General features: G+C 39.6%; 1 protein-coding gene across 9 annotated transcripts in view; it reads right to left on the reverse strand.

Annotated features, from left to right (window-relative positions):
* Adamtsl1 (ADAMTS like 1) overlaps window positions 1-24,630 on the reverse strand; it is a 429,521-nt gene that overhangs the window by 195,623 nt on the left and 209,268 nt on the right. For 7 of the 9 annotated variants that reach the window (XM_008845544.2, XM_029569591.1, XM_029569588.1 and 4 more), the window contains exons 8-10: window positions 20,209-20,320; window positions 15,216-15,354; window positions 1,006-1,056 (exon numbers count right to left, since the gene is read on the reverse strand). In XM_008845544.2, the coding sequence (XP_008843766.1) occupies window positions 1,006-1,056; window positions 15,216-15,354; window positions 20,209-20,320 (302 nt within the window). The remainder of the gene's footprint in view (window positions 1-1,005; window positions 1,057-15,215; window positions 15,355-20,208; window positions 20,321-24,630) is intronic. The other 2 variants (XM_029569590.1, XM_029569589.1) reach the window with 1 other exon arrangement.

Consider the following 24,630-nt stretch of genomic DNA (forward strand, 5'->3'; position numbering starts at 1 on the left):
GAGCTGCAGAGATGAACGCAAGGGGTCTACCTAGATTCTGAAGTATTAGGAATTTGGAGATTTTCAAACAAATTTACTGAACTGTACTGTTCAAAATGCAGTTTTTTTTTCAGGGTGTGGCTTAGTTTAGGACTTAGCAAACTAAGATGATTTTAACTATTTGGTCTGATAGGAACCGAGGATTAAATAGCAGCTGACTCCCTGAGGGCCAAATAAAAAAAGAGAGCCATTTAAAGAGAAGTCTAGTTTCTGTCACCTGCAGAGCTGTTTCCTATATAGCAAGAAAATCAATTAGTAACTAGCACATTTCTCAGTAACTCTAGTTTTCTTAAGAATACATACTGAAGAAAAAATTCTTTAAAAGTTTTAAAATACCTTTATTATTCCCTAGTCTTCAAAAATATACGTAAAAGAGCAATAGAGAAATTGAGCTTGTAGTGGTGCAGAAACTTGTCCTCTAAAATATTCTGAACAACAGGGTATGAAAAAGTGCTTTGTAATTTATTATACTTTCTGCAAGATAAAAGGACATTTAAAGGTCCTCCACAGAATAATTCTACATCTGGAATTCACACTCAGGGTGGTGGGATCACACTTCAGGCAGTATTTGTTTAACAGTTAGCAACAGAGAACCCAGGAAGGAGAAACGGAGTGAAAGAAACAACATAAATCCAGACACTGTATCTAATCAGAGTGAGTTACTGTGTTCAGGACAATGAAATGTGCACCTATCAAAATGGTTCTTGATTAAGAACTGTTGTATGAAATTATAAAAGCTCAATAAAAATATAAAAACAAACAAAAATCGTTCTTGAATGACAAGCTTACAGTGTGAGCAGGCCAGATTATTCAAAAGTAGAGCTCAGGGTGAGCTGCAAAATCTACCGTCTACCATCTTATTTTTATAGAAAACAAAGACTTTATATCTTTACATATGTTTATAGATAGTAAAGCATCAGAAGACTGATTTGCTATTTCTAACATCAGGATGATTGATTTACGTACCGAGGAAGGGGATGGTAGAGGTCATAAGGCATGATCTGCTTGTATCCGTCACTGTTAGGAACAATAATGCCAACCCTCTGAGTAGAAGGTACACACAATAAAATAAACACTAAATGATCACATTATACAAAATTTTATACAATTGCAAAACAACATTCATAAATCATCTCTGCAAAGCAACACTGAAACAGTTCAATATCCCTGTGAGCACATGCTTCAGGATGGGGCTTGCTGTTTGAGGACACCATTTTCTATAATTAGTTCTCTGGTCAAAAACAGGAAATCCCACTGAAAAGGGAGGTGGCAAGAAAACTTGGCACCTCATCATTAACTATGACACAATAAGCTTGTAAATGTTCTTTAATCCCCCCCAGTTATACAGCCTATGAGGTCATTATTATCATCATCATTATTAATGCTACTTCCAGGTGCTTGCCAAGCACTTACAGTTATTGTCTCACTTTTGATGAAACAGAAAGCTATTTAAGGGGAGTATGTACCTTAGAACTGACAAGACTGTAAATAGCAGCAAATATTGCTGACTGTACATCAGCAAATAGGTTTCTCCTGGCAGTTCTAAAGATTTACTAATACCTGGAAAGTAGCCACTTGGCTGTTTTATAAAGGGGAGAGGAACTATCAAATGTTACAAGGCAACTATTAGCAATAGCAAACTCCCTACCAAAATAATACAATAGAACTGTTCATAAATATGAAAGGATTTTTTTGTCTATGAAACACTACGCCATGCTAACTGATTTACTGTAATGACTGTGATTGCGGTGGCTGTCATTAGTGCCCTGGGAAACCTGTGAGGTTTAGAAATAGAGTAAAGGGTGAAAAACTTTTAAGAGTCATTTTATGCTGTGCGGTTAAAGAATGCACGAGAATGGAGAGCAAAAGCTGTGTTGACGGTCCTTAGGTCTCCAGTACACCATGCTATCCCGCTTCCTGATTTCAACTAAAGTCTCCAATTGGTAAAACTGGGTCCTTGCTGAGGTCTGTCCCCCTGACTGGTAGAGGGTTTTTGACCCCTAGATGTTGAATAAGAGTGCTCGGGAAGCAGAGGCTCCATTAAAAGTGGGATGTGAAGAGAGCTCAGAAGACGCAGAAGGCACATGCAGAAGATGCTAATTTTTATAAGACAAGTTCTACAAAGCCCCTGTCAGGAACATTAAAGGGGTCAATCAGTGTGCTGGGTTTGTATCGCTTGGTGAATGTGTATATATTTGCATATCTCCATAACAATGTATATTTGGTATGTTTATACTTTTATTTAAATACACAGTTTCCATTTGGTCCCGTCCTCTGACACAGGATGATATCATGTTTTAAAGAATATAGCTGGCAAGTCCAAGTATTTGTGTAGAAAGTTTGGACTAGGTTTGCTGAGGATAAGAAACAGAAAATGACACTGACTGCTAATCATGAGAAGAAAGAAAGAACAGGAGACACAAAGAGGCTGCACAGGCTCTAAGGCGGTGACTTCAACTGGGGGAGATGCATGGAGGGATCTAGACTTATTTGGAAGAAAACAGAAACAAAGTTGTGAAGGCAGATTTCCCAGGATGGAAAATTTATTCACTTGGTTATTTCACATAAGAACATTTTCTGTATTTCTTTTTGACTAGCTCTTTTCTATTTATTTGTCTGATGAAATTTGCCTAGTGTGTAAATGAGTATGAATAACCGTATGTGTGTACCAGCCTTATGTAACAATGCTCTTGAAAGTGGATGCTGTTTGTGGCATGCTCAGAATCCCCAATGATCTTTAGCACAAAAATGACACGATTATTATATTGAACTTTTGCCCCTGTTGTTAGAGTTAAATGTTCTATTCTTTTCTATCTTCTTCTGATAGACAAGAAATCAGATGAAAGCTTAATTCTGGTTTTTGTTAGAAACGTGACATCTCTTTTTGCAAATTCTTTTATTTAGTAACTAAGAGAACTTTCCTTGTAAACTGACAATAATTTAAAAAATTATTTACTTTTATTTTATGTGTATTGGTGTTTTGCCTGCAGCTGTGTAAGTGTGCCTGTTTTGTGTAATGCCTGCAGAGGCCAGAAGAGGATGTCAGATCCCCTGGATCTGGATTTTCAGATGGTTGTTAGTCACCATGTGGATGCTGAGAATTGAACCCGTGTCCTCCGCAAGAGCAACCAGTGCTCTTAACTACTGAGCCATCTCTCCAGCCCCTAAAATGACAATATTTTAAAGAATGCCAATTCCTCAAAATTCTTTTCATAACTTTGGACATATATTGTTATTTAATAGAAGTCAATTAGGGTATAAATCAAACTGATTGAAGTTATGTTTACCCAATCCTCATATCTTTGTTCATGCCTATATCAATTTCTAAAAGCAGAAATGCATATCACTGCCTCTCCCCTAGAAAAAATTTATGGCTATACCTTGTCATCTTTAGTATGAGAATGAGCCGGTGCAAGTCTCTGTCAACTGATTTATCAGCTGTTGATGTGTGAAATGGAGATGGTAACACTGAACAAGACAAGTTGCACTGAGAAAAGGGAATAAATGGGTAGTACACAGAATTCAAGATGCTGGACTTTGCTTTAGACTGATTTGGAAATTATGTTTTTCTTTGAACAAGGAGTTTAAACCTGGTTTCAACAAAAGCTCGATTTGTCTTTCTGTGGCATGGGTCATGGTGAAGACTCATGGAATGACTCTAAGGCACCTGTGAAAACAGAAAGCTATCAAAACAATGGCACTCTGTCCAGTCCTCCTAATGCATATCCGTGCGCCTGTGCTCTGCCTCCTCCTGGGGCTCATGCCACAGCCCTGGTCTTTGACTGTACTGTGAAGTAGGGGAAAGGCAGTCCTGCCTAAATTTCTCATTGCTTATCTTTAAAACACATTGTTTTTGTTCCTAGGTAAAGTGTACATAATGAGGAGTGATGGACAGGAATGTCTTTTAGGGACTTGATGAAACTTTCCCCATGTTTAGTTCTAGCTTTGGATGTGTTTGTATACATAGATGCCTTCAGATGTGTGCCTGGATATGTGGGCAGGAGGGAATGAAACAGACATGATTTTCAAAATCATCCCAAAGGGAGTATATATGGGGAATCACTCATTCCCTGTTGCTGCAGCTATTGTGACTACACATGCACTTTGACCACTGAAATCTCACATCATCAGTGCCTGTGTTGGTGAGCACAGAAGTTGAGGGCAAGGTGAACCCTTCGGGGCAGTGTGGGAGATACTTCCTGCTTCATGCTCTTGGCCTAACATTTTACCAAACTGATGCTATGCTGTTATGACAGGTTCTTGTAATAAAATATTATGCATCACATTTTAATAATATAGTCACTGAACAAATTCAACATAAAATAAAATATATAATTGAATCTAAAATATAAGAACATTTATACATTCACATTTCATCTATAAAATAAATTTCAGTTTGTATATATGTGTCCATATGTGTCTACATGTACATATAAAAGTACACACACGCACACTCACACACACATATGGACTCTCGCACATATAGTAGGAAAACACCTAACATCAGTGGCTGGTTACTGGTGATTGGATATTTTTTCCTTGTTTCAAAAAATGTTTTACTGTTTTGACGGTTTTTTGAAAAAATTATTTTTTTATTTTATGTGCATGACTGTATTGCCTGTATGTATGTAAGTACACCTGTGTCATGCAATGCCTGCAGAGGTCAGAAGAGGCTGTCGGATCCCCTGGAACTGGAGTTACAGATGGTTGTTAGCCACTATGTGGGTGCTGGGAATTGAACCTGGATCCTCTGCAAGAGCAACTGGTGTTCTTAACTGCTGAGCCATCTCTCCAGCCCCCCAAGTTTTAAATTTATGTATTACTTCCAACAATCTCAGCATTTAGAACATTGAAGTATAGCAAAATTCAAATTGAAGAAAGTATAAGAAAGAAACAGTTGGAACTGAGAAAACTGAGTGAAATGAGGCCATCACCTCAGATTCCATGTGTCACTTAAAGATTGAGTCTGTGTGCAGAAATGATCTAGAACTCACCTTTTGAACAACAGTTCTGACCTTAAAAAGTCAAGCCAGAATCAGGGTCATACTACTCAACTGTGGAATTCACAGATTATGATGAATTTCTCCTTACAAGAAAAATCCTTATGTAACAAACCCCACTGGCACCTGACATATGTTTTTTTGTTTTGTTTTGTTTTGTTTTGTTTTAATAACAGAGATGAGCCATAGGGGCTGGGCTCAGTGACTGTCTCACAGCCTCCTCTCTTTACCACACATCCAGGCTTCTGACAGCTGACTTTACTTCAGGATCTTTCAGATCTGTGAGCCTCATATGATTCTCTACCTTCCCCTGCAAACTGCTCTTCCCCGTGACTGCTCTCCCTGTGCAGGGGACTGCCATGATCCCACCCACTCTACATACTCTAGGACATTTTTGCTTCTCTTTTCTATGCTCACTGTGGGCAATCAGTTATTCCAGCCACCTCCCAGCAGCAACGGTCAAGTCCACAGGTTGGCCCTTTCAGGCTAGTTTCCCACCACCTCTACCTGCAGGAGTTGGCTTCTTCCACTCAGACCTCCTGCTGTGGTCATAGTAACTGACATGTTCTCACCTCAAAAGTATTAAGTGGCCTTATAATGCCTCATAATAGTCTTAGTCTGGTACTACATTGTTTAAGGTCTTGTCTTATTTTCTCTCTTATTATCTAGCCAAACGTTCTCTCCCCTTTTCCAATCCCCATAACACTAACTATTCTCACAATTTGAAACTATTTATTAGCCTTACACTATGTACACGTTTTCATTAATTTAACATTAGGATTTGGGTCATATCCTAATGATTCTTTATTGTGTCTCCCAGGATGGTGCCCAGCACATGGACATATTCACTGAATGAAATCATGCTATTGGTATGTAGATGCAGGTAAACATTACAACCACCACCAAGGATTAAAGCAAACAGAAACAAAAGGCAAAAAGAAGGTGAAAGGAAAGGAAGTGAGGAAACTCCCAAACTCCATTTGCTCCCTGCCTTACCTATTGCTAAGCTCTCCCATTTGAGAGCAGTACATTTGAAAGGCTTTGTAGTTTAGGAAGGCTGTTCAGGCAAGCCAGGGCGATTGGTGGATGTGAAGAAGAGAATGGACAAAGCATGGCAACTGTGATCCAGCCTGCTTGGCTGAACTTGCTATCTCTCCGCTTCTCAGAAGTAACTATGAAAACTTTATGAAAATCTTTCCTTTTTCTATCTCGTATCTTTCAGACATCATGTCGCATCATAACTGTGCAACTCAACTCACTCTGGTCAGATTTGGGACCCAGAATCCAGCTGACTCCTCACTGCCATGGTATCAAACATAGTAACTCCTAAGACTAGGCACTAATTCTTTTAAATACATTTTTTATTGAATTTTTGTGTAATACATACACAACATCTTAGTCCTCTTTATACCCCTTAAAATGGCCAACCCTAAGTGACACATTTACAATGGAACCTCTACACCTAAGACTCAGGGGACATGTGGAACAGGGGTATAGAGAATACTAATGCACCTCTCAGTTCTCATCAGTGACTTCCCTCGTGCAACCAAGGGCATAAACACAGGGTTCAGGGACCATTGCTGAAGAGGGGGTGGAAAAATTGTAAAAGCCAGGGGAGGAGGTGCAGGATCATATGGAAATAGAGTTCTACAGGCTCTTGGGACCCTGCCCGTAGGAAACTACGGCACTATTTTTTTTTAAGAGAAAAGAATGAAATTATGGATGCTAAAGCATTCTGACAAATGGGACTCCATCTTCTCTGAATAATTTCAAGGCAATAATAGAAAGCACCTTCTTCCTAAGCAACGCTGCAGAGTGAAGAAGAAGAGAGATAAGGAAATAATGAGACTCAAGCATTTTGCTTTTCCTTGAGTGGCAGAGCACAGAGGAGTGTGGCACGGGAGGGAGGGAATGACCATGGGGAAGCTGGGAGGTGGGCGGTCAGCCTCCCTCTCACTTCCGTTCTGTATATGTAACCCTGAGTACCTGACGTGTGGACTTCCATTTTGGTCTTCTGAAAATCCAAGTGGTGGATGAATCATGTTTTAAGAAGAAGTGAGAATGGAAGGCTGGGAGCACATGCTGTGGAATCTACCTCACTTTCCCTGGAATCCTTGTGATCGTGGAGCTCCCCCCCCCCCATAGCCACTAAGGTGATTATCCCAAAATTCCTTCTCCTCTAACGCCTGTTAATGTCCTGAAACACAACAAGTTTCCCTAAGACAGACTCAAGTTGGATCTAATGAGAAAACGTTTTTAAAAGGTTTTTCCAACCTGATATTTTAAAGCCACTGTAACTCCTAATTATTATAAGAAATCATTACACCTGGATTGTAGTGGAACCAGAATGAAGGATCCTGCTTCAACTGTCAAGATCTGAAAAAATTTTTGGACAAAAATTCATTTTTACTCTAAAACTAACTACTAGAGAGTTTAAATGTCTTGGAATATAAAAAAATTCCTCACATCAACATTTCTGGCATTAAACTTTCTTGACATTCATGAATGCAGTTTTCTTTATTGCTTTTAAGTAAGTGGGACTGATCTTTCCTTGGGATTTGTTCCACTGTGTACCTTGGACAATGATTTGCATAAACATCAGTACTTATGATTATATGAAAGAGGCCTGCATCATCTGGATTCCTGGTCACATCAAACACTCAGACTTGCATTGACATGAGTATATGTTACATTTGAAGCTGATCATCATAGGCTGCTGAGAAAACATGCAGGACAGGGTGACTGTGGGATATGAGGGTATGAAGGCTGCTTCAGGATGAGGCTCTGCATTTAGGTCCACATCCCACCCTCTCTGAGCTTCAGGTTTTCAACTATAAAATGCGGAGGACACACCCTGGCCTGTTACCGCCCAGGGAATTTTAAGCCAAAATGAGGCAATGAACGTGAAAGCATCTTCTAAACTTCCAGAAGTGATGTTGGGCAAGTCATTTGAGATTTAATGACAATGGCCGAAATTTGTTTAGCACTTGGCACTTTGCTAAGAGTTTTATACCCATTATTTCACAGAATCCTCGAATTTTGCAGATGGGAAACTAGAGATGATAAGTAAAGAAATGTCTTAATAAAGTCACACAACTATGAAGTGGTAGGTAGAAGTTAAAAATGAGGATAATAATATTATCTTTCCTACTGATAAGTAATTAAAAGAATTACAAGTTAATTACACTTGAAAAAACTTTCTAAAAAGGGAGTATAAGAAGTAATTTTACAACTATACGAACTGGCTTGGTTTTGGGAGCTGGAGAGATGGCTCAGCAGTTAAGAGCAGCCGCTGCTCTTGCAGAGGACCCAGGCTGAGCTCCCAGCACCTACAAGGCAGCTGACAACTGTCCATGACTCCAGTTCCAGGGCATCCAATGCCCTCTTCTGGCCTCTTCAGGCACTGCATGTCGCGGTGCCCTTGTTATATACGCAGACAAAACATTTCTACATATAAAAGCGAGTAAGCAAACAAACATGATAAAAAGAACTGGCCTGGTTAAAGAAATGAACTGCCTTGATAATTGAGACACTGCATGTCGCGGTGCCCTTGTTATATACGCAGACAAAATATTTCTACATATAAAAGCGAGTAAGCAAACAAACAGATGATAAAAAGAACTGGCCTGGTTAAAGAAATGAACTGCCTTGATAATTGAGTTGTAGCTGAATCTCTAGTTGTCAGGTGCTGTATCTGTGAGCTTTGGCTTTGCAATGCATGCTCACACGTTAGACTGTAAAGCAGTACCACGTGGCTCTGCTTGTTGTGTTCTATAGACTCCATGAATGTGGAAATGAGATTCTATGGGTTTTTATTACTTATTTAGAGGCGATTGATAGAGGAGGTTGTTACTTTTCTAAATAATTTACCTGTTGTAATAAAACTAAGTATTGACAGACCTCCACAATTAAGGAAACTTTCATTATTCCTTGCTCACTAAATAAGTCAACCATTTTCTAGCCTTATGTTGAGCTTTCCCTTTAGGGAACGTGTTGGCAAAACCCCATGTGAATGAGTGGTAACGACTGATCTGGTTAAGCAAGGGCTAGTCTTGATACTGTGAGGTGAGGCTTCAGGAGGTAGTCTCAATTTCTTATGATTATTTATATTTAAAAAATCCAATAAATATCCTTTAGCGTAAAGATGGTAGTTTTCTAGGAATTTTGTTTCCTATTGTTACATCAACCCATAGAGAATTACCTTCCTAGACTCAGAGAGTCCTAATTCCATCTTTTCTTTCATGGATAAGAAAGTCAATTTCAAACTGGGCCTGGTAGTGCATACCTTTAATCCCAGTACTCAGGAGGAAGAGAGAGGTGGATTTCTGTGAGACTGAGACCAGCTGGGGTTACAGGAAGACCTTGTTTCCATAAAGTCAAAAAAAGAAAAAAGAAAGCCAGTTTCTGGAGAATTTCAGGATTTCTTTAAGTAATAGCAATACAATAGGTAGAACCGTGATTTCAGTCATGATATGTGCAACTAACATTTATCGAGTGCTTACTGTGTGTCAGGTATCACATACTTATGGCATAAGCTCTGTAAACGTCTTACACCATTTATACCTCATGACAACTTTAGGAGGTAAGTACTATCATTGTTCTGACTTTACAGAATGAAAAAATCTGAGGCTTAGTGACAATAAGCAATTTGCCAAAGGGCACTGAGCTAGTAAGTGGCAGACAGTCTCCAAGCAGGCTTTACTACCTAAAGCTCTCAATCCCACCATCAGGCTCTACTGCGACTCTCTGGTTGGTCACCAAGTCAGCATGAAAATCCAGATTTTTATATGCCTACTATGTATGCTGCCTCTCTAGATGCAGTCTATTTCTTTCCTGTTACATTAAGATTCAGCTCTGGGACCCATTTTTCACAATGTGGTTCCTGAGCAGTGAATTTATGCAATTTTCTGTCAAACTAAAATGGGGCTAGAAAACAAAACCCAAAACTAACCAACTGAAGAAAAAAACCCAAACCCCCAAACACACAAAGACCACTTGACTCACCAGATCTGCCACTTGGGACATTAACTTTGGGTGTGCTAGGGACTCTTGCTCTGAGTTCCTGGGAGACAGGGGAATCTGGATGCAGTTGCTAAGAGCAGATTTGCTCGTTAGTTACCGTGACCATGATAGGATGGGGAAGAGCTTGCTACAAGTATCTAACCTTACCTAAAGCTGTTCATCACTGCCTTGGAGGGAAAAACCAAAGGTCTGCACAAAGCAAATCTGAAAAGGGAGCTCTCTGACCTTCTCAAGGTGCCCTACATAAGTCCCCCAACAGCCAATTGTCTTTCTTAGACTAAGAGACAGGAACAAATGCTGCATATTTTACATCTCAAGCTGCTCTGAAACATAAGGCGTTTATTAGATGAAGTAAATGATGCCTTTTTAGTTGTTGCTGAACCACAAGCATACACTTTGAGGCTTTCTGGCCACATAATGGATTTGATGTTCCACCCAAGAGACAAAAATGGCATAAGGTGCTGACACATTTCAACAAAGCTTCTGATGTGAGAGAGAGGTGATGATTAGAGAATGGTAGGTACATGTCAGGGTATTTACATTTGATTAGGTCCTGAATGCCTTTGTTACATGTGAAAAGGAGCATAATATAGTGTTAAAAACACAGAGCAGAAAACCAAATATGCACTAGACCCCTCATAGACAGGGGGTGCTGGGGCGGTGGTGGAGTTGGGGGTTGTGTCTTTGGACTTCAAGGAGTGCCCACATTGCACAGAACAGACAGCAGAGTATGTAAGAACATAAATCATTTAGGGACATCATGGCTCTGAATTGCCAATGAAAAACAGTATTAATTTTAGCTAGAAGTCATTAAATCTTTATACCTCTTTTCCCCTTTACTTCCCTTAGTATTAAGTGTTGGCTTTCTTTCTGGGACCACTTTTGGCTGGGAAACTTTTACCACTTCATAAAAATGACTGCATAAAATTGATCACTGCTGGGTGAGGGAGAGTTGATCTTCTTTACTGGAGAGATGCTAGATACTATATCAGGCTCTGGTGGATGAACTCACACTGAGGGACATCTGGGGACACAAACTTGACTTGATAGGCCTTAACATATACGATTTCATATGCATGAAATCCAGTGGGGGTGGGTAATGGGGGAGTGCAGATAGGGGCGGGAGGCTAAATATGATTAAGATGTATGAAATGTACAAAAATTCAATGAAAATAATTTAAAAAATGACTGCATATGTGACAGGTAGAAATCAACAAACCACTGGTGGGAGGGACCCTCTGGCAGCCAGCTAGGTTCTACCATTGGGCTGACAGGACAACCTCCTTAATTTCCTGCTTTAGCTGTCAGGGAGTTGCTGCCTGGCATGATGTTGAGACTTGCCTTTAGAAGGAAAGAAACAAAGAAAGAAAATCACTGAACCCCAGGTGTCTGTTGTGGAGTAGGATCCCATCTGCATTATGAGCCAGTGACAGGACCAGAAGTGGAAAAAGCAGTAACAGTGCTTATCTTGGGCACTGAGGATTATTAACAAGTTTTACTGTTTTCATTGGTCTTTTAATTTAGCAATATTTGTGAGTTATCATTTAGAATCAGAGAAAGTGATGAAAACAAAAATTCATTGAAGGGAATAGGCTAGATGTTAGCAATCTGTTCAATATTCAATATCATCTACAGCCATGGGAGTCAGCCTGTTACAGAGAGTACAAGGCAAGGGTAAAGGGAAGAGGGAGGAGGGGGGAGGGAGGAGGAGGATGAGGAGGATGAGGAGAGGGAAGGGGAAAGGACAGATGAGGAGGAAGGAGGGAGGAGGAGGGGGGAGAGGGAGGAAAGGGGGGAAAGGGGAGGAGGACAGGAAGGAGGAGGAGACTAGGGTGGAGGGAAAGAGAAAGGGGGGGTAGAAAAGAGGTGGGAAAGCAAGAAAAGAAAAGGAAGAAAGGAAAGAGAGCAGAACTGGAACCTGGATAAACGGCGGGGAGGGGGACATTCCTGAGAAAAAGCTGAAGCCTGGAAGAGTAAAGCAATTAACCTAAAATTATAGAATTATTAGGTGTAATTTAAAAACGTGTGTGTGTGTGTGTGTGTGTGTGTGTGTGTGTGTGTGTGCACGTGGATGCCTATATTTGAGGGGAGGCCAGACGAAAACATCAGCTGAGCTTCTCTACCACACTCTACCCTATTCCTTTAAGACAAAGTCTCTCATGAACTGGAGTTGGGCTGGTGGCAGCAAGCCCCAGAGATCTCATTTGTACCCTCCCAGCTCTGTGGTTAAGCTTTAGATTTATTTAGTTTCATGTTACACTGGAATATTGAATGTTAAAGTTGGGTTTAATATAAAAACTAAATAAGGTGTTACATTTTGCTTAGATTTATTTTGGAAAAATCACGTGTTTTAAAAACACATGGGTTTTTACATGGGTGCTGGGGATTCGAACTCAGGTCCTCATGTTTGCACAGCAAGGTCTCTTACATGATCCATCTCCACAGCTCAGACTTTGCGTTTTTTTTTACTGTTTATTTTGAAAAGGATTAGAACTGGCTCTTTGAATGGGATTTCACTTCTACTTACAATAATAGGCCAAAAATCCTAGTATGTACAAGAAAAATGGATTGATATCTCAATGACTAGATATAGCAAAATTTTCTAGGGATTAAAAGATGTGTGATTTTATACTAAGAATGTCTGTTTTCCCTTTTGAGGGTTTCTGATTTGGGACATAAAAGTGCTTTAGCATCGCTGTACCCCTCCTGACTATACTACGACTCCATTAAATCTGTACTTACAAAGCAGTTGCTTGCTGGCTTGATTCTGTTTTTGGATGGGGAAGACTTATTTTACAAAGTCTCTTCCATCTGCTTTTCAAAACTTCCCTTCTCATTTCCTTTTGGACTTCAGAAGAGTTGCACATAAGGATTCCATGAATTTTCTAATGATTCCTGGAACATCTTCACCTCTAATAGTAGCTCTACAGTACCCAAGGCTGCTTCCCTCAAGCATCTCCTGCTGCTGTTTTAATTTTCACAACTTTGTCTAATTACTTCTTCAATCATAAAAACATTGGTTCTTGACATTTGCTTCTAACTTCTTTTTCCCCCCCGTTTTCTTTCTTCTTTTAAAAATAGCCACCTGTCCCATCATTTATGTGTGTGCTGTATCAGATATGTAAAAATAACACAGGGCTTACACGGCAGAGGCAGTTTTCTTTCCCTGTAGCCTCTTGCTTTTGGATAATAAGAACTAGACCAAAAATGTTCTCCCACAGAGAAGATTGGGTCAGGAATAACGACTAAAGTTTTCTGATTACACACATTTTCTTCAAATTGTTAACTAAAATGCTTTATTTCCTAACTGTCTTCTCTGGTCGTTTCTTCACTGAAGATTGCTCTTAGTGAGGAAAAACTTCATGGAACTGTGGAAATGAATCCATCTCTCCTAGAAATACACATCTAAATTTCTCTAAAGAAGGGAATGTGTGTGTGTGTGTGTGTGTGTGTGTGTGTGTGTGTGTAACATTTATTATTGACAGGGGGCATGTGCCATGACATATATGTGACGGTCAGAGAACAATTTACGGAAGTTAGTTCTCTCCTTTTTTTTTTTCTCCAATCACACATGACCTCCTGGATTTGGGGAGGGCTAAAGTATATAATCTGGGGAAGGCTAGGAAGAGAAGGCATGACCCATGCGGGGTAAAGGCTTTCCAGTGCATGTACACATCTACATTTTTACAGAAGTGTGTATACAAGACTTTCAAAATCTCTCTGTGGCTAAGTTCACTCCTCTGAATTGCACCAAATATGCTTTTTGCCCTTACAGGGCACAGAAATTAGAATTATTTAAAAACAGGCTTCAACTACATTCACTATAATTATCATGGCTAATAATATTTCAACTGCTTAATATTTCCAAAACAAATCTAAGCAAAATATAACACCTTATTTAGTTTTTATATTATAGCCAAACTTCAATTTACAATATTATGGTGTAACATGAAGCTAACTTAAACTTTAAACTTATAAAATAGTTGCTTTTTCAGTTCCTTTAATAAATTTCACTTCTATGAGGTAGGCGCTATGGTTCCTAAAAGTTGATTAATAATAGCAATTTCATATTACATGTATAATTTAGAATTCATGACATAAGGTAAAAAGAGCACAAAACACATCCCTTACAACAGTAGAAAACAAAGTAGAATTGAATTGTTTCCAAAGTGAGGATGGAGGGATCTGGACCCACACTGCTAAATGATAATTAAGCCATTCAGAACTTTCTTTTCATGCACATATATTTAGTAAACTAGGATTTAAAATATACAATCATTTCCAAGAAACTGAGGGTTTTGGAAAAGAATGTTTACCTTTTTATTTTCATGATTAATAGTTATTTTTGCAGGGGAAAGATTTTCTTAGATCCTCTCTAATAAGTTATGGACGCGCACACTGTTCCTAACTAGAGTCACTTGACAGTACTCTAAGGACCTCGGTAGATGCCCCACCCATGAAGAGTCTCCACCTGCACTCCACAATTATTCATCATCTGAGACACTTCATTAGTCAGGCTGATTTCTGTTCTTGTAAATAATCTGGGGCCAATTATGGTTTCCCCCCAAAAACAATGGTGTGTGAAGGTGTTAAAGGTTTAAATCTTTAGACCTTGTAACTAAAAAGATCCTTAAGGAAATCTGATTTGCAAAAAAGCCCTGCTTTCTACTTAGCAAAGGCTGCGTTGTTCAAAGGTAGTGAAATTACTTTGAGACTGGTTCTGATCCTAATTAATCAGTGTGGGTGAATCATGCTATAATCAGCTATGACCCCACAATATGGTCTTCTCTGATGGCATCCTTGATCAGAGACACAGAAAAATGTGGGAAGATCTGTGAGACATTGCGATGATACTGGCTAAGACAAAAAAGATGCTCATTGGACTGGGTCTTGTCCAGGAGGAAAAGAAAGCATCAGAAGAGAATAAAGAGTGCTTCACTCTGAAGAGCACTTCACAGAGGAACATCCACAGACCCTGAGGCAGTGCCACACAGCTGCAAGTGCAGGGAGCAGGTGAATGACTAACAGCAGCAGAAGTGCCTGCTGGACAGCAATGTGCTCTTTATTCTGAAGTTAAACATTTATTTTAATTTAAGAAGTTGACTGGGAACCTGATTTAGGTGTATGATAAGTGAACTGCTAAATTGGACTGACCTGGCTGGACAAGGATCCAAGTTGCACTCCTGAAGTTTGGGCTTGGGTTTGATATTCTCTGGGTAATAGTGACAGTATTGATCGGCAACCACACGGCTGCTCCGGAGATCATAACACTCAGCCGATGTCAGCTGGTAACCTGCAAAGATCAAACCAACCACGCTGCTTAGAGCACATGCCAGAGTAATCTACTTCTTTATAATTTTTGCTCATCTCACATTAATGGAAACTATTTCCCGACACCTAAGTCATTCTCAAGAAAAAGAAAAGACACATAATTGGAAAGCTCATTAAGTTTGCAGCCTTCAAATACTTTTTTTTTTATCAAGTAATCCACTCATTTTAATAATTAAATTTTATTATAGAGCTTGAGTTATGCAAGAACATAGCCAGATTATAAAATTCTGTGGTAAGAAATATTGGATTTTTAAATAAAAATAGAACATAGAAAAAGACCATTAGGTTTTATTATTTTTTCACCAAGAATATTCTATAAGGATGCTAAGTTTCCTTGGCAGTTCCTGGGGTTCTTGGAAGAATAAACTCTCAACTCAATAAATACGTAAGCAATAAGTAAACAAAAGAAAAATAAATCTCAATATCCCTCTGTTTGAACAAGGGGCATTAATGCATCAAGCCCTACCAGATGGCCTAAATTCACCCTGAATGAGTTGAATTGAATAAACAGCCAGGTAAGAGCCCAATGGCAGCTGCTATGATCCCAGTTTCCTTACAGAACTAAAACACTAAAATAACACCACAAAAAAAGAAAGTAAAAAAGCAAAACAAAGCTACAAAAATTCCAAATAAATTCCCTGAACTTGTACTTTCTCCAAAATATTTTGCAATTTCTCCTGAAATTAAGTATATAGCTGACGTTTTGTAGCCTTTCTTTACAAATTTCCACTGTTTTGAGAAATCTTCAAAAAAAAAGTTGCCAAGAATGCTAAATTTTATCCATAATGTATTTGTGCTTTCTTTCCTGCCTTGTGTATTTCTGGTTAAGTAGTGATCAAGACTTGGACTCTTAGAGTGAAATATAAGTGAACACTGAAAAAATTAAAAATTTGTATCCTTTTAATCTAGACTAATCCTATTCCCATATATTTTTTCTGGCAGGTAGGTGATACAGTTATTACTAAATATGTATTTTGGAAACAAGATCTGAATCATTAAAGGAATTGTAAAAGTTTTAGGAAGTCAGGAGACTTCAGTCAGATTTCCTGACTTGAAACTATGTTCTCAGACCACCCACAAAAATTAATTGTTCATCAAAGACCTAAAAAAAGACCTTTAAAAACGCTACTGGAAAATGAAAAGCACAGAGAGGTGTGAAAGTAGTGGGCAGGAACACATGCTTCAGCTAATGTTTGGCTTCATTGGAAAATGAAGTAGCAAAATGTTATTTTAAATAAGCAAATGCACTTTTATTTTCAATTCCACTGTTTTCCCAAGGAGCTAATTTTATAAGCTAAACACTTATAGTTTTCCAGATAATAGGTTCTACTCAAGGACATAATTTATTATATAGTAAAATGTTGGAACAAATAATAAATTAACTTGAGTTTTGAAAATTATAATATATCAACCTAAACCTTACAGAATGCATGAAGTAAAAAGATACAGTCAAAGAAATGACTAAGGAGGTCAGATGACCCTGTCTTTCAAGGTTTCACAAGGTGTTTCTGAGTAGCAATTCTTTAAACCTGGCAAAGCGACCGGCCACTTGAATCTGGCATCAGGAACACAGGTGGGGACCTGGAGCTTGTTTCGTTATCAATTTTTAAACTGATCCTTGATGTGAAAAAGAAAGACTCTGCACACCCCACATGCCATGAAATAGTTTTGCTTTTACCTGAGCTTCCTAATATGATTTCCTGTGGACAAGGTTTTGAGACTTGAAAACCATGAATAGCTCTGCTTTTACATGTGAGGAAAATGAGGTCCAAAGTGGTTGGATATATATGAATGTAACACTAAATGCCTTTTCATAATAAAGCATTGTCAAAGTTACTGGAATAATCCTCTTATAGCATCTCTGTGTGAAAGTGATGCAGTGTGTATGTAATTGAATTGCTGTTTTACACAAAGTATGGTTTTCATTTTAAAATAAATATTCCTCAAATGTCTTTTTCTTTTAGGACTGTTTATGCACTAGTCATTCATAGATATACCAAAATGTATTCGTATGAAATAGCAACATAATTGGCAGGTTCTTTTTCTTTTTATTCTTTCAGGTGGACGTGTAGGGTGTGTGTTTATAAATGTGGGTGTTTGCGTGTGTGTGTGTGTGAATATGTGTGTGCAGGTGCGCATGCCTTGTGTACATGTGGAGGCCCATGGTTGATGCCTGGAATCTTACTGACTGCTCTTCCATCTTATCCTTTGCAGAATTTCTCAGTCAAACCTGGAGATTGCTGATATGACTAGCCTAGCAAACCAGCTTGCTCTGAGGATACCTTGTCTCTGCCTTCTGAGGCTGGAATTGCAGGCCCCCACATTCACCCAGCAGTTATGCAGAGGCTAGGAATCTGAACTCTGGTCCTCTTGTGTGGCAAGCTCTTTAGCCACTGAGCCACCCCCGCCCCCATCCTGGCAGTTTATTTTACTTTTTAATTTTCACTCTTATGTATATGAGTGTTTTGCTTACAAGTGTGTAATACCTGCAGAGGCCAGAAGAGGGCATTGGATAACCTGGAACTGTAGTTAAGGATGTTGTTAGCTGCCATGTAAGTGCTGGGAACCAAACCCAGGCTTCTGGAAGCACAAGTACTCTTAACCACTGAGGCATCTCTGCAGTTCCCTGGCAGTTCATAGGACATTTGGGAACACAAACTTGACTCAAAAAGTAATTCTCGATTCAGGACAGATAGACCAACTAGAATTACTACTCTATTGAAGTGCAAATGCACTTGATGGCAGTTTGAGTCCACAGTTTCCTGCACAGACCCTTATGTGCAGTGTCTTGTTCATACTATATGGGCAGAGATAACACAGCTGATAGTGAATAATGTCACATACTCTTACTATTTTATAAAAACTGATAGGCAATCATTCTCATTTTGAGGAGTCATCATTTTATCTATTGTCAAATTAACTTAATGATATCCATGTGGGTGAACTACTTAAAGTCAGGCAACCAACCAGCTTCCATGAAGCTAGACAGAGAATTTATCAGATATGCTAATATTCTAAGGAATTTATGTCTAAATTTGTAGCCATTAAAATAGAAAACGAAAGCAAATCCACAAAAAGTTGACAATTTAAAATACCCACACACTTATCAGGAAAGAATTTTGTAATACATGCCATACATCCCATAGCCACAGAAATTCTGAAACTCCTTTATTTAGTAACCATACTGCTGAGTATTCATCCTATGGAAAATTTTGAAAGAACACTTAGGCATTAGCTACTTACCACATTATAATAGCACAAGATCTTAAAAAGTGATTAACCCAGGAAACCACAAATGGCCAAAGAGCAGAGAATAAGACTATAGAGAACTTATCCCTTATATCAAACTACTGCTACCCAAGGCTCAGGGACCATCACAGAAGGGGGGATGTAAGAGCCAGAGGGACCATCACAGAAGATGTAAGAGCCAGAGATGGTGAGTGACCACAAGGAAACAGAGTTTTCCAAATAGCTGGGGTTACTCATATGAACTTACATGGTAACAGCATGTACAAGTCCTATGCAAGCTCAAATCTCAGCACAGAAGTGGGTAAGAAGCCCAACCTTAGCTGAAGAACTATTGGCAACTGCTAAATGCTAACTGCTGGGCGAGGAAGAGACAGCTTCTTTAGGGGTGTGACACTGGGTAGGTTAACCAGACTCCAGTGGATGGATGCACACCAAAGGACATTTGGGGACACAAACTGGCCTCAGAAAACCTTAATATATGTTACAGAGTACATAAAATCTGGTGTGGTGTGGGGGGGCTACAAGAGGGCTGCAGATAGGGAAGTGGGTCTAAATATCATCTGAATATATTGTATGAGGAGCTGGAGAGATGGCTCAGCAGTTAAGAGCTGGCTGTTCTTGCAGAGGACCTGGGTTTGGTTCCCAGCACCCACATGGCAGCTAACAACTGTCTGTAACTCCAGTTCCAGGGTATCTGATGCCTTCTTCTGACCTTCCTGGGCATTGCATGACACAGGTGCACTCACATACATGCAGTCAATACACTCATACACATAAAATAAAAATAATAAAATATTTAAAATATATATTGTCCAAAATTTGCAAATATTCAATAAGAAATAAATTCTAAAAAACTAAGTGTAAATCAAAAAAGTAAAAAAAAAAAAAGCAAAAAAGAGCAAAGCTTCCTAGAGTTAAAAAAGAACCCCCCCCCCAAAAAAAACAACTATGTGACAGTGATCTCTTATAAGGAAATAACTAAAATATTAGAAAAGAATTCAATGTTATTATTATATACCCACTGCAATTATGAGGTACTTAAACCAGGGAAGAAAACCTTTCCTAGAAACACAAGATATTTCTGTGCATGATGTAGATGCAACAGCACAAAGACAGGAGCTCGTTCTGTGAGTCTTAAGGAAAGATGCACTATACAGACTATATGAAGGAAGTGATACGGCCTTTAATGTATGGCAAGGGGGTATCTGTGCATTCATCTGCAATGCAGTGAGGTTTGTTCTTGAATCAGTGACTTCATCACAACCAGATGAGTAGTTTATGTTCAGATGAAGGAAGTCCCTGAGAACAAACCTGCTCCCAGATTATTCTATTATGTTATATTTATTATATTGTCTTGGCTTTTCATGAAATCAAGGACAGAAAATCTGCTCTGAGATTTTACAAAAGAAAAGCCTCACAGGGTATCTCAGGGTTGGCTTCAGAATTTGGCTTCATTCAGAAGGGAACTGACCTACGTGGCACTCAATTTCTTCCATGTTGAAGTCATTCTACTCTTACAGCACCCAGCCCTTCCTCACAGAGGCCTGGGCTTGGTAAGCACCATTACCTCCTCCACAGGTTGCTGAGCAAGGAAAGAAATCCGTTTCCCTCCATCGGTGGATGATAGGCTGGTAGAAGATGAACTGGACTGTGCTATCTGCAGGCCCCGAGTCACGGATCTGCAGGAACAAAACAAGAAAGTTGAAGGATGGGAATGGGGCTGGCTTCTGGGTCCCCGTCAGCCTTAGCTGAGAGTGTGTGGTACTGATGCTCTTGGCTGTGCAGGAGGTGACAATGGCGTCATCACTTAGCTCATTAGGGGTGAGAATGGTTCAATGGTGTTTCTTACCATCCTTGCCCTTCCCAGGCTGGTGCCTCGGATGGGAGAAGTGTCCATTTGTGTTTACTCTACTATCTTACCCCAAGCCACTGTTCCTTTCCTTCTTCTGTTTCTACCCTCCTTAGTATAGAAGATAGAATTATGTGAGCTTTAAATGTAGGTTCAGGAATAGACAATTTGTTTTAAGGAAATCATAAATGCCACGTACTATAGAAAATAAAATATTATCTGCAGTTAAGGAAAAAAAGATTTTAAGATTTAAGATGTTTTCCCCATTCAGAGACATACATGGGGCTTCCTGTCAATGTAGTGATTCATATACTTCAATGTGCTAAGTCACCAATTGAAAGCTTACTAAAGTGTAAATTCTTGAGCCTAAGTCTAGAGATCTAGGCAATTCTAATGTAGATATTCCAAAATACTGAGCTTCAAAAGATATCAATTCATAAAAGAAATTACTTTCAAATGAAACTGGTGGTTATTGAAATTAAAACTTGTGTTTTAAGGAGGGAATGTGAGACAATAATTCTGTAATGCTCCCTAAAAGTGCAAGGTTGGGAAGATTACAAGAGATGGAAAAGTACCTAAGAAGCGATTAACTTCTTGAAGATTGAATAATGCGCTGATCCGTATTTAGACTGCAATATTTAAACTGCTGCCAAGGCTTGGACTATTTATTATGTTAAGGGAGGTTCCAAGAACAATTGACAGGGTCACTTCTTACTACAGCAACATTGGAATAATTAGAAAAGTATCAGGATCCAACTGAACCACTCCACCTACGTCTTTCTTAAGTGTTTTTAAGCCTTTATAATCTCCCAAATGTTCCCCTTATTTAGAATAAATTGATGGAACTGCCCTTCAGACTATTTTAAAGAGGGTCGTATTTCTTTACTACTGATCTCAGTAAGTAGGCTAACACCTAAGCTATAGGGGAGATAGGAACAGTAGTTAAGTAGGGGTAAAAAAACCTGGTAAGTGCCAAACTCTGAATCAGATTTTAGAGTTTAGATGAAAAAAAAGAAAGTGTTCCCTGGAAAGTTTGAGAGAGCTAGAGAGGATGAAGAGAGCGAGAGAGGTGGGAACCTAGACATTGTCTCAGCTGACACCGGGACTCTGACCAATGAAGTTCAAGGTCTTTTCTAGTGAGGATCAACAGTGATACAGCCCCCACTTCAGAACAAAAGCAGCTGAAGCAATACATATCCTTCACAGAGGGGAGTACTGCCTGCAGATTATTATTCCATAGCTGCACTCATCAGGTCCACGGCACCTAACTGTTAGCTTAGCCGTATAGAGTTAACATCATTAATTGGTAAGCTTTGTCGGCTTTAATTCACAAAATCTCTTCACTTCCTTGAGAGATATGGTTACAAGGCTGGGAAGCTATTAGAAGATTCTCACTTGAACCCAACATCCCCGAAAATAAATGGAAGAAAATCTGTTTAGGCCCATTTTCCATTTTACCGTCCCCGTGGGGGACATACAGCTTTGTTTCCACCAACTGCCTCCAGTGTCACAAGGGCACTCATTGCTCTGAGAGCACTGTCACTGTCACCACCAGTTAACACTATGGGTAGAGCTCAGAGATGGCAGTGGCAGCTGACCCAGGACTCTCTTTTGTTTATCCTCATCAGAGCAGCAATTACCTGCAGCTGTGGTAGGCTAGGACCCCCCCACCGCCCACCCCCGAAGGCAGCACCCATGCCTACTACCTATTTTACTGGAGTCATTTTTGGAATGCTAGCAACTGGGAGCAAAATGGAGGAGTCAAACCTACTTATGGCTAAAGGGAAGAGGGTGAAAAGTCGGGAGGAAGGCCTTATTTTGGAACATCTACATGGTGTACAGTTGCCTTTGGCTCCGGTTAAATGGCAAAAAGGTGGAGCAAGTCTTTTTTGTGACTGCCTAGAAGTTACCAGTAAAAGCCCTCATGTCCTCTGAGGATGGAATGCATAACAAGGAGGAATGTTGGTGTTAAGAGGGAGGGTTAGCAGACACAGACATCATGTTGCAGAAAGAATACTTCCCCGTGAGACTGCCTTGGAAATGATGTATTACAGCCATGCTGGGGCTGTGACCTTATATATGAGAAGACACTGGAAATGAAAGGTACCTCTTTTCAAATTGATGAAGTGAATCACGATGCATCAAACCCCGGGCCTACAGTCATACTTGGTTTTGTCCATATGGGTAACATTTCTGCTTTTCCTTTCTCCATGGTCACATTCTTTGTTTAATAATAACAGTGGCAATCAGTACTTGCTACATCTCTACCAGGTGTATGCTACATTTTATTTACATTAAATTGTAAAACTGTATGATTTTCCATATTTAAGTCACAATGTGAAAAATAAAGCTCAGAGAGGTTCTGTGACTTACTCAAGATCACACAGCTAAAGAACAGCAAAGTGGAATGGGAATTCAAGTCTCTGCAGCTCTAAAGCTGCCAGTCTTCTCACAGTGCCCGTCTCCACAGTGGTTCTGTGATGAGACAGGCATTTGCCCTCGGTTATATTCTTGTACCTATCTAATATCTCTTTCAATTTTCATTTCAAAGTAGAAACAAGTACTTAAAGACAAGGCTAGTGTGATGCCATCTTTGGTGGCCTAATCATTGCTCATGAAGATGGACTGGCCAAGTGTGTTTCCTTTGTTTTTTTTTTTTTTCATTCTGGGCTGCTCAGCCCTGGTTATCATTAGTTATGGGCTTTCATAAACCCTAAAGCCTCACATGTCATGTGCTAGTTCTCAAGAGTATTCTGAAAGCTTCAGTTTGACACCTTAGAATGTTGGTGTAGGGAGCCGCACACATCTGGCATATGTAGTTTTGACCTCCTTATGCTAATGAGAATCAAGAATGTTCTGAACCAAGCCCTTCTTCCTATAATGACAAGGATTCAGTGTTTCTAATTCAGCATAAGAACTTTTCACAGTGAAAATAAGTGAGAAAATTGAAAGAGTTGACAGCACTGTGAAGGTAGAGTTGGAAGGTAGTGTGTGTGTACGTGTGTCTGCGCATGCGTGTGCATGCACGTGTGCGCGTGTGCGCATGTGCGCATGCGTGTAGAGAGAGAGAGAGACGGGATGATTGAGCTCTGTGTACAACCGAAAGAACCAAATAGAAATTATAAACACACAAAGACTGCGTCGAGTACACAGTGTTTCCCTGAGGCAAACCACTCTGAAAACATCCATTTTCTTCTGTGTTGAGAAAGGGGTAATTTGTGAACTTCTGAATGTTACCCAGCTAAGGTTTTAGCCCTCGCTGATGATGTAAGGATTTGTGGCCCAGACAGGCAGGGAGCACTGGTCAGTAGGCAGGGGTCCTCTGACACCATGCTATAGCTAAGGTGTTGCTTGGATGAAACAGGAATATAGAAGGAAGCCCAAGGTTAGCTGCTATTGTACGCCTGTAAGTTAGACCTGCAATGTTGGGCCTGGAGTGGTAACTGACTTGACAACAGTGTTCTTACAGTGTTCTGGCCCTTCATGACTTGGGAGATCTGGGAGACTGTGGAAATAAATCAGCATAAGGAAGAAAAGTGAAGGGCTACTTCTCGGGCTCTGCATCTGAAATCCCGCGGTGGACAATTCGTGAAGCCCAGCAGGAAAGACAGCACCCTGTAATTATCTCATTCTGAACTCCTGGGATCTATCTGCAAAAATGGGGATACTGACTAGGGTAATCACTATCTATAAAAGTCCAATAAGAAGATGACTAAAAATAATTGTGCAGAATTACCCTCAATGCTGCCTGGAGCAAATAGGAAGGCATTATGTCTGCCTAACCCTAATTGATTGCAAGTAGGAATCACAAGCTTTCTATTCCCTTAGAATACTCAAAAGGCCACCTTTGCAATGGTATTACTGCTACCATAGCTATGTGAAGTAATGTGTTTGTTAACCAGCTAGATTTAACTCTTCCAAAATGTGCACATCAAATCATCATCTACATTATTATAAAAACACACATCAATATTGCTTGTCAATTTTTAAAAATTCACTCCAAAATGCTATTTTGACATCTAGCATGAGGCCAGTCTTAATATTCCCCAAGTGTAGAAATTCAATGCATTTTGTAAACTGCCTTCTGCAGGAAATGACTGTTCTCCACTTCCCAGGGCGTGAACTGAGTCAGCATTTCCA

The sequence above is a fragment of the Nannospalax galili genome, unplaced genomic scaffold, assembly GCF_000622305.1.
Source record: "Nannospalax galili isolate Female #2095 unplaced genomic scaffold, S.galili_v1.0 scaffold1082, whole genome shotgun sequence".
In the NCBI taxonomy this organism is placed as follows: Eukaryota; Metazoa; Chordata; class Mammalia; order Rodentia; family Spalacidae; genus Nannospalax; species Nannospalax galili.